The 10,930-nt window shown below is 33.4% G+C and overlaps 1 protein-coding gene across 1 annotated transcript; it reads left to right on the top strand.

Annotated features, from left to right (window-relative positions):
- The first annotated feature begins 1,315 nt into the window (after positions 1-1,315).
- Positions 1,316-6,923, top strand: LOC108774024 (probable protein phosphatase CG10417). Its single transcript, XM_018540029.1, has 7 exons — positions 1,316-1,426; positions 2,333-2,609; positions 2,772-3,582; positions 3,672-3,804; positions 4,337-4,792; positions 4,915-5,209; positions 6,113-6,923. Exons 1-6 carry the CDS (start codon positions 1,316-1,318, stop codon positions 5,155-5,157), a joined length of 2,031 nt encoding a protein of 676 aa, XP_018395531.1. The 3' UTR covers positions 5,158-5,209; positions 6,113-6,923.
- Positions 6,924-10,930: the final 4,007 nt, after the last annotated feature.

Below are 10,930 nucleotides of genomic sequence, written 5' to 3'. Positions count from 1 at the left end.
ATTACAATTGTGCTAAATGTGCGCTAACATTGTTATTAAGCATGTTTTAATTAATAGGTCAAAGAATGAATTAAACCAAAATTGAAGTTAATTTTATTATTTCTTAAAACGAGGTGAAAATTAAAAGAGAGCAAATTCACTAAGTGTGACTAAAAGTTATAAATATTCTACTGAATCGGCTCATATTGTAATTTCACCTGGTTCGAGAACTGAAAATAAAAGTCCCAAGAACCAGAATAACACTACATATATCTATGATAATAATAAATAAACGAACATACTTCGTTATTGAACGAGATACGTTTTAATATTAATGCGTATTATTAATAAAATGCACTATTTATTCATAATTTGATGCCTAATAAAGATAATGTGCTGAAATATTTTGTAACTATCGACCTAGGATAAGGTGGTACAATTTCGAACATTGTTTAATTTTATATGAAATAATAAGATTTAAATTTATTTTTGAAATTCAATTTATTTGATTTTTCTCTGTTTGACACCTGAATTGCCTCGATCGAATAACTTTCAAAGCGATAACTTATGTTGATGAAAGGGGGATCGTACTTTATATTATATAATTATTATAATTATCTCAACCATTCGAAATCGGTATTGTTAATTGTTATAAATTGTTAGTACAATTAAAGCAATTGCAAAAAGAATACGTTAATTGTCACATCTTTTTTCAAATCACACAAGCGGTAATTCCCACATCGCGACTTTGTTATACATATTTTTACAAATAAAAATTATTTTTAATCCCAACTCAACTCTTCATTTTATTCTAGTTTCGAGAATTCTTAAAAAAGATATAAATATATAAATCAATTAATTTCTATAAGGAGCATGGAAACCTGCATAAGATTCTAATATAAAAATTTGTTATAAAAAATTTTTTTTAAAGTTAAATTGAGAGGAGAGAGAGATTAAAGTTGATCTACATATGTACTACAATATAAGTAGAAATGGACATCCGCGACTGATACGATACACAAATGCAGGGAGTACAGACTTGGAAATAGAATGGAATGCATATCCGGTCGTTCGACTCTTATTACATGCGCACGTCGCTTTAAGTTTGGCGCGAAAGCGCGCGCCGCGCGCGTCCAAGTCGGCGATGACGGCGGCGGCTCCGACGACCCAGCTGGCGCCAGCAGCGCGCTCAGAAAACAGAAAGCTAAACCGGTCATGGGAGGCTAGTTAACGACTGTGGCACCACGCTTGTGAGTTCTGTTTTCTGGCGGAAACGTTGCGACACATTACGCGGACGCCGCGGGAGTAGCACGACGGCCAGCCGGTATTTTAAAAGATGGGAGCGTACTTGTCAGAGCCGATTACGAAGAAGGAGTCGAGCGACGAAGTGGGCAAGAATGTCGCGTACGGTGCGAGCTCCATGCAGGGCTGGCGGATCAGTCAGGAGGTAAGCGGGAAGTTGTGTGTCGTCGCGGCGGCGACGGCGGCAACGGTCGCGCGCGCGCGCGCGAGCGAGCGAGCGCGCCCGCGTTTATCGCAATGTTACCTAGTTTCGGGCTCCGCGTGTTTTGCCACTTTTGCCGGTCACCCGGCCACCATGCTCTTCCGAGAGCCCCGGGCGCAGCATCCGACGCTCGTGCGGATGGCTTCCTTGCCACTTCGGCGTTTATTTACCAACAGACGAGATAGCTCGATTAGATGAGATCCTTGCAACATCGTCGATCAATATTATCGCGGGATTGTTTTCGTTGGAAAAATTATTATCTTATTGGCAATTTTTACTTTCTTCGATATCGTCTACTGTATAGTATCGGTTATTACTTTCCTCCTGTGTGTGGACGACAAAGTTATTATGCAATAATTATTCTTTTATCTTTCCCTGTTCGTTGATATCATTGGAATTTATTACCGTTATTAAATGGAAATAAATTGAGATTATCTGGGCAAGTTGGTGTGTATCAATTTTCTTGTAGTAAAACAATTATTTGATTATCGGCTATGGAGCATCCTGTTTGAAGTTAGAATACAAATGAACCTCCATCTTATGACTCTTGACAAAAGAAGGTTCAAAGTTTTCTTTTATCTATAATCTCACATCAATCGTACTAAGTGTATAATTGCCCTGTATAATTTGCCCTGGATCCAAGTTACTAATTTTAGTTAAGACTCTTTAGTTGAATTTCTTGCATTTATTTTTTTTCTTTTTTCTTCCAATGTGGAGAGGAAAACGAGGAAAAGTGAACTGTGCAACAAGTTCAGCTGATGAGGAGAAGACCAAATTACAATCTTTCTGGAGTGAAAAAGGAATCTTTTATGAGAAAGATAAGATTACTAATTGTAACTTTCTTTGCAGGATGCTCACAATTGTTGCATAGATTTTGATGAGAATGTTTCATTGTTTGCTGTGTACGACGGTCATGGAGGACACGAGGTTGCGACGTATTGCGCACGTAACCTTCCTGATTTTATCAAACAGACAGAAGCTTATAAAAAAGGTGATATTAGACAAGCTTTAATAGATGCTTTCCTCGGTTTTGACGAAACTCTTACGAAACCGGAGGTTGTCAATGTTCTCAAAGAGCTAGCAGGGACATCCACAGAGAAAAAGGAGAGTGACTTGAATGAATCTGGTGCGTTTTTTTTCATATTAAGGATATTCATTATTATGGGATTTACTTTTATACAGACACTCTTGCTAATTATATGTTTTGCAAGCTCTAATTTATTTTTTCTCCTTATCTGCACGAGTAAATTCTTAATAAGATTATATTCGTACATTACATTGCGTATAGATGAAGAGGAGAATGTTAGTAATCTTTGTATGGAAGCAACAATGCCATTGGAACAAGTAATGGCAAAATATCAATCAGAAGTGTCAAATCCTCATCTAAAAAACCTGAAAGTCGAAAAATGTGGTGCACGCGCTTTTGCGAGTCCTTTTTTACGAGGTAGAAGAGGACGAGAGAAAGCAGGTGGTTCATCCTCGGGCGCAGGATGTTCATCGTCGCCGTCACCACCACCAACATCATCATCGTCATCTTCAGCCTCGTCTGGTTGGAATACGAATGAAACAGACGTAAGTAGTTCCAGTCAGCCTTGTGGATCGACTCTGTCTAGCACAGTGGAGCGAAAAGATTCCGATAGTCCGGGAAATAATGAAGCTGAGCAAGTGTTGGATTCAACGACGAGCAATGGTAGCGCTCATGCGTCTCCACCAGTGGTATCTACTGAGGATATAGAAACTGCTAAATCTATGGATATGCCCGACAGCTCTGAAGATGTAAAAGAGAAAGTCTCGAGTCCAGGCAAGGTGCCACCGTGCACGGAGTCTAATGCGAATGAGGTGGAAGTTAATGGCGCAGAATCAAAGAGGATCGGAGATGCAGATAGTAGTAAAGGTGGAGGAGACAATGTGTCGAGCAGTTCTTGTATCCCTGTAGAAAACGGAGATGCAGGTCAGCAAGAACGTATAACTAGCAGTGGTCGAAGAAGAATTCAACCCGTGGATCTTTATCAAAGTCTACTGAAAAAAGACAGTGATGATTCTGAGGAAGACGATGATGATGATGAAAATGATGAAACCTTTGATGGTGTCCCTGAAAGGTATAAATTTATACATATTTGATATAAGAACGCTTAATTTTTAAGAGAGTATTGCTTTTAAATTAACATTCTTTCAAATCGTTTTACAGTGATGGTGATGATACGGAAGATGTTGAAGATGAAAGTGACGAAGATGATGATGATGATGATGATGAAGTGGAGGAGGAAGATATAGATGATTCTGACGATGATACTGATGATCTCATGGTGAACACTGAAAAGGTATAATATCGATTTTATTATAGAATTAATTGAATAAGCCATAAGCCATGGACATCTAAAGTAAAATTAAGGAATGAGGCGATCGTATTAAATGGATAATATTTTAAATAAAGTATATTAAATAAAATTATTTAAAGAGGATTCTGCACTAATTATATGGAAAATTGGATTCCTGATGAAATTAATTAGTTCTTACATATGGTGTAGCTTATAATGTGGTGAATAAATGCTGTCATAAACACAAGGTGCAATAATGGATATAATAATATAATAAATGAACTTTGGTGTATCTCAAAAGTATAAAACTTTTACTCATACAGAGTGCTCAATAGAGTTTTGATGCACCATAGTTAAAAGATTATTTATTATTGAGCCTTGAATTTATGATTTTGTTTACTACATTATACATAAAAATTATTATACTTTATTTTACTGGAATTTTATTTTCTATAATCCATAAAGCTAATTACTACGAATTTTTTCCTTATTAAATTTGTATAATGTATAATTGTATACTGATTTTTTTGTGTAGCCTGGCTCGGACAGTGGATGCACAGCAGTTGTAGCGATACTTAAGGAAAACGAATTGTATGTGGCTAATGCTGGAGATTCTCGGTGTGTTCTATGCAGGGATGGCCAGGCGATTGAACTTAGTCTGGATCATAAACCCGAAGACGCACCAGAAATGGAACGTATAGTAAAAGCAGGTGGAGAGGTGACAAGTGATGGCAGAGTGAATGGCGGCCTCAATCTTTCCAGAGCGCTCGGTGATCATGCGTATAAGCAAAACATGGTATTACCACCTCAGGAACAAATGATCTCTGCTCTGCCGGACATAAGGCATATTACAATCGATCCGGAGAAAGATGAATTTATGATACTAGCTTGCGATGGCATATGGAACTTTATGACCAGTCAAAATGTCGTTCAGTTTGTGCGCTCCCGTTTGTCACAAAATTACGAGAATATTTCGAAAATCTGCGAAGAGGTATTGATGTTACGAACTTAAAAGAATACAAATAATTTTTTAAACATGCTCGCATGCATCTTTTCAAACCATTTAAGATATTCTTTATTCTTTCTGAATAAACAATCTAATGTGTGTTATAGCTTTTTGATCATTGTCTTGCACCGGATACTCTCGGCGATGGAACGGGCTGCGACAACATGACTGCTGTAATAGTTAAGTTTACATCATCGGCAACCGAAACTGTTAAAAATAATACCGTTGCCGAGGTATGCGTTACAAAGAAACGATCGGTTTCGCCAACTGCTGAGGAAAACAACGATTGTATCCCGGGAGAAAACACAGTAAACCCCTGCAAACGCGCTAAAACTGAGGCAGCTATGTGAATTAGGAGTCACCATGCGTCATGAACTGATCTCCGGGAGCGGACGAATGAATGTGAGTTTATGTAAAATTATGTAACAACTTTATATTATTGTGTAAAGCTGGAACCAATTGGTTATACAGTAACAAGCACATGAAATAGTGTGTAAGGTGTGTTATTCGTCGCTGCTAACAGACTGCTAGATTGGAGTACGTGGGAATGATATAACTTAGTTTTGTTAATAACGCATGAATCATTTCTCGATTACAATAAAATAAATAATACATATGAAGAAAAATTTCTCTTTAAGATCATATCCTGTGCATACATGTAATGTCGTTAGATATGATTTATTTTATTATTGAGAAGAAATTTGACATTTGGGATATACATTTTTATTCTTTTATACATAATTTGGAATCAATCCCTTTAGAACTGAGAAATATGACAAAAAAGGGATAGAGAGAAATTGTATAGAAAATAATAATATAAAACAATTCTGGTCAAAATTAAAAAAAAAACTTGTTCATCTTTTCACAAGCATTTATTGACAAAAGTACGACGAATGATACGTACTCTTAATATAAATGTATAATATAATTTTCTTTTTTAGTTTTGTAGAACATAATGTATTATTATAAGTTCTAATATAGTTCTAATGTAGGTAACTCTAACAACTTTTAATATACATAAATATATTAATTAAGACTAATTTCATATGAATGATGCAGTGATACTAACGAGAAGATATATACGCAATATAAATTAACAAGCATATGAGTAACAAGGAAATGAATAAGTAGTATAAATTAAGAGTTTTGTTCAACTTTTCGTTTTTCTTATTTAATAGATTGAATAGATATTTGATACATACATTGTAACAGATATTTTCTCAAATTATAAGAATAACAAAATTAGAATCGCTGTATATATATGATATTTTGCGATATACATAATGTTTTTTATTTTGATATTAGGTTGGTGCAAAAGTTCTTGCCAATGCGGATAAATATATCTACATATAACATACTTAGTACAACTTTATCAGCAAAAATATTTATGGTTTTTGTAAGTTAGCATCTCTGCATTTCACAGTTGTGCATGACAAGCCATAGATGTAAAAAAATGTAACTTTACATTTATAGTATATTACGATTAAAAAGAGAGCCAGATAAAGAGCATATTAATGCTTTTAAAATATTTGTTTTGTTTTCACTATTATAGAAAAAAAGTGCTGCTGATGCACACAGAATTGTGACACATATAGTGAAAATGTTATAGCCATTAGAACGTGTGTTTGGTTTAAACGATTTAAAGACGATAATTTCAATATTAGTGATAAAGAACACTTCGGACATCCTGCAACTATGGAAGAGGATGAATTGCAAGCATTGCTTAATGAAGATTCAGCCTAATCGACTCGTGAGCTTGCAACACAACTGGGAATTGATTATTCAACAATTATTTGCCTTTTAAATGCAATGGGAAAAATCCAGAAGTATTGAAAGTGAGTCCTGTTGCATGATAATGCCAGGCCATATGTTGCTAAGGAACTAAGGAAGCATTGTTAAAGTTGGAATAGGATGTTCTCCCGTATTCAGACATTGCCCCTTCTGATTATTATCTGTTTAGATCGATGAACATGGCTTATCTGGTAAGCGCTTCTCAAATGCCGAGGATATACGAAAATGGGTCGATCAATGGATCGCTTCAAAGGATGATTCCTTTTTTCATGGTATCCATATACTGCCGGAAAGATGGAAAAAAGTAATGGAAAATGATGGAAAATATTTTGATTAATATAATATAATGTATCGATGTTTTTATTGTAATAAAAAAAATTGCAAAGAATCGGCAAGAACTTTTGCACCGACCTAATATATAAATAAAATTACATTAAATAAGAAAGATATTGTCAATTTAGTATTTATCTTAATGTGTAGCTGTGTATCACAATATCATTTATTTCAAGCTATGATTGTTTAAATCCTTCTAATCATTATATTTTATGTCTTAGTTAATATATTTAAGTTGAATAATTAGATTTTGTTCATATCGTCCCATTTGCTCCAGCTGCACTTACAAAGTATATTCCTTGAGTTTGTAGATTAGTACACATAAATGTATATATTTATAATGTAGTTTATAGGATTTATATTTGTAAGTCAATACACATTTATCTCTTATTTTTACGAAATAGAATTTATTTTTGAATCCCTGGGTATAGTAGTTGAATGGATGGGTGTGCAAATAGTTTTAAGATGTTTAAATTGTATTATGTAATTAAGGCAATTGCGTATAACGCGTTACCAATTTGTGATCTTGTCTTAATAATAACGTTAAAGAAATACAAAAAAAAGATATGTACTTGTGTTAAGCTACGTCAAGTGCTGTAATAGTTTGAAACGATCTGAATTTGGAAATTTGCACATGTCAAAAGTATGTTTTTTGTAAATTTATACAAAGAGTCATATATATATATATATTTATATATATATATATGCGTGTGTGTGTGTGTGTGTGTGTGTGTGTGTGTGTGTGTGTGTGTGTGTGTGTGTGTGTGTGTGTGTGTGTGTGTGTGTGTGTGTGTGTATGTGTATAGAGAAAGATACATCGTAACTTTGGGAAACCGATAAAGGTGTTTGTCTTATAGAAAGAGGGATTACAATTGTAGGATTGAAAATGGCCCGATATGTCGTGGCAAATGCATGATAGTTATGGTATTTTGGTAAATTCAGAATACTATTGTGTCGCGATGCTAATAATACTTTGATAAACGTGGAGTATTCGTGACATCATGACAGTCGCAAAATTCCTTCTGGTATGTGAAGGTATGCGAAATATTTGGTATTATATAATAAGTGCAAGATACTTGTAGTATTCCGACAAATACAGATAGAGGATAGGGCATATTATATCTGGGAGCAAATCTCCGTTCATTTTTCATGTAGCTAACGAAAGCAATGGTGTTCGATGGATTTATTGAAATTCAGTTTTCTGCACTAATTAGATGAAGGTAAAGTGTATATTTTTGCTCTTAGATCTACTCGTGCCTACGTGTACAAGCTCCTCTACTCGATCTATCTTTACCTATTATGAACACGAGCGAAATAACTGAGAAAGCGCGTGTCAAGTATGGAGACTATCCTCTGTAGAACTTTGGTCTAAGAAAATAACACTATTGGGGTTTTATAAATTAATATTATTATTTAATGTGGCGCTAACCGCCAATACTCGTCACATATTTCAATAACTTTTTGGAGTTCATGTTACGATTAACATATAATACATAAATCATAAATAGGCAATACTTGAACAAATAAAGACCTACTGTCATATTTTTTACAGTTTAAGACTTTCACGTTGCGTAAAGATTGCTGTTTCGATCGCAATGCAGAACTATCAGAATCTTTATGTTTCCACAGTTGTATAGATTTATTAAAACATTTAAATTATGTGACACTACTAGAAGATAGAGATACGAATCAACCCAGTGAAATCTTCGCGACAATTGTAACATTTTTTCCACCAATATACATTTTTCTGTCGACACTCATGTGTAATCACAGTCGTTAGTAGACAGTAATTTCATCGAAGAACATGTTTATAGTTAAATGCAAAAACAATCACGATACTCTGTGTAAACGCCGTTTGCAAAATGATCAACGTATATATACTAGACGAACGATATCTAGCATCATTCAGAAAGAACTGACGTGCCTTTCCAATTCAGGGGTTGACAACCTCCGCAACATGTGTATGTACATTTGATTCCGTCTCAAGAAGAAAAAGGTTTATGCCCCATGTACTGTCTTTAGCTGCAAACTCCGTCATACACTTATGTATAATATCTTGTTTCATAATACATGTCGCTCGAATCAATCTTAATGCTTGTTTCTATTTTCTGCATTTTTTCTCTTGTCACGAAAGAAGTAAACACATCAAATATTTTAAAACCAGTATAATATGCTTTATTTTTAGGATCTCACATATACATTTGCTTTACTACTAATAACATTTCTTTTATTTAAGAATATTAATTATACATATTTCGCACAAATAACGGAATAAATCTGATTTTCCAGCATTAACTACGCTGCTTATCTAAAATTTGCTTATTTATCTATTATTGATTTGAACTATTGTCTCATGTTTCATATCATCATACTTGTACTATGATTTCAAATTTGTAATTGTGTAAATAATAATATGTATATATACTTTTTCTCTAAGAAAATTCCTTAAAGATATATAAATCTATTCTATTATCATATTTATATATTCAATCCTTTACAATGTATTGTTTACATAATCACAAAGAAAGATAGGGAAATCTATAAATCATTTTATTCAACATAGATATATTCGATTTAATATGTAACATATGTATTACAGATATGAATGAAAAGATATCCTACGATGTAGTAGGTATACAACACGATACATATGGTCCCTTTATTAATTATGGGATTGTGAATCTCTCTCATCTTTTAACACTAAGATACACAAAAATAATATATATACACATATGTATATGCCGTGCCAGTGTAATCACAGTCTGCAGTTGTTTTACACTCCACCTTCACTTATCTAACATCTTCGGAAAAATTGAGCAAACTTATTTTCTATTATAAAATGAAAAACTGCGGTTTCCTGATCATTATACTTACGATGAGTATATATCAAATTACTCGCATCGGCACCCGAAACTCTCCAATTTGGATTGTCGCTCCAATTTCGTTATATAAGTGAAAGTATAAATCAATCAAGAAAATTAATCACACGCATATATATATATATATATATACATATATTTACACATGTATATGAAAATTACGGTAATTATACAGTGAAATGATACACTTGGAATGACGCGCACGCGTATTAGTAGAAAAAAGTCAAAATAAACTAGTTCATTAAAAATCAGATATATTGTACTATGTATTCGTTCAAAATGAAAATCCTGAAAAATACGTTTAACATTTACAATTCAATTGGAGTAACAAAATTACTTGTTCAAAATGCGTACTTCCAATACGCCATATAACTGGTATTAGACTTCAATTTTCTTTTACTGGCAGTGTTTACTCCACACCATCCTTTAAGCAGTTTAATAGAATTTCGGACTCGCTGAGAAACGCACATTCAAATAATACAATATATATGTTTAAAATATATAATATACGATTTATTTAGGATATTAAATTATGCAAATTTGTAAGAAAGAGTAATATAAACATGATAAAAAATTTATCGCAATAATGGAGACAATGACGTAAGAATAATAAGTAATAATAATAATTAATAATTATGACAAATTAATATAATAACGATGACAATGATAATGATAGTAATGATAATAATAATAAAATAATAATACTTATATAACAGGTAACAATGCAGTGCCTACTTTTGCATAAAAAAATTTTTATAACAATTTGGTTAATCTAGATGACTGCTTAAAAGTTGTCATAGAGTATAAGTTCATAAATAATTTCATCAGTCATAGAATGGCAACTTGGACTTATTCCTGTCGTGGATTTAATATGATTTGGCACATAATAGTAAGCGCGTAGACGTTACATTCTTTTCATAATTTTCAAGATGAAATCAATAAGATGCCATTCTCAGTTGCATATTTACATACATATTTATAAACACGCTTGTGTAGCAAGAATGGCGAAGATAACTTAAGATATTTGTCATTTCCTTCAATAAGTAGGACGAGACGCATTTTTCTTATAAATATGTTCAACAGTTAGAACGCGCAATTATATCCGAAAATAAGTGTCATG

The sequence above is a fragment of the Cyphomyrmex costatus genome, unplaced genomic scaffold (assembly GCF_001594065.2).
Source record: "Cyphomyrmex costatus isolate MS0001 unplaced genomic scaffold, Ccosl1.0 scaffold23, whole genome shotgun sequence".
Classification (NCBI taxonomy): Eukaryota; Metazoa; Arthropoda; class Insecta; order Hymenoptera; family Formicidae; genus Cyphomyrmex; species Cyphomyrmex costatus.
The sequence above is the reverse complement of the archived record's forward strand: the minus strand, read 5'-3'. Positions and strand labels throughout refer to the sequence as shown.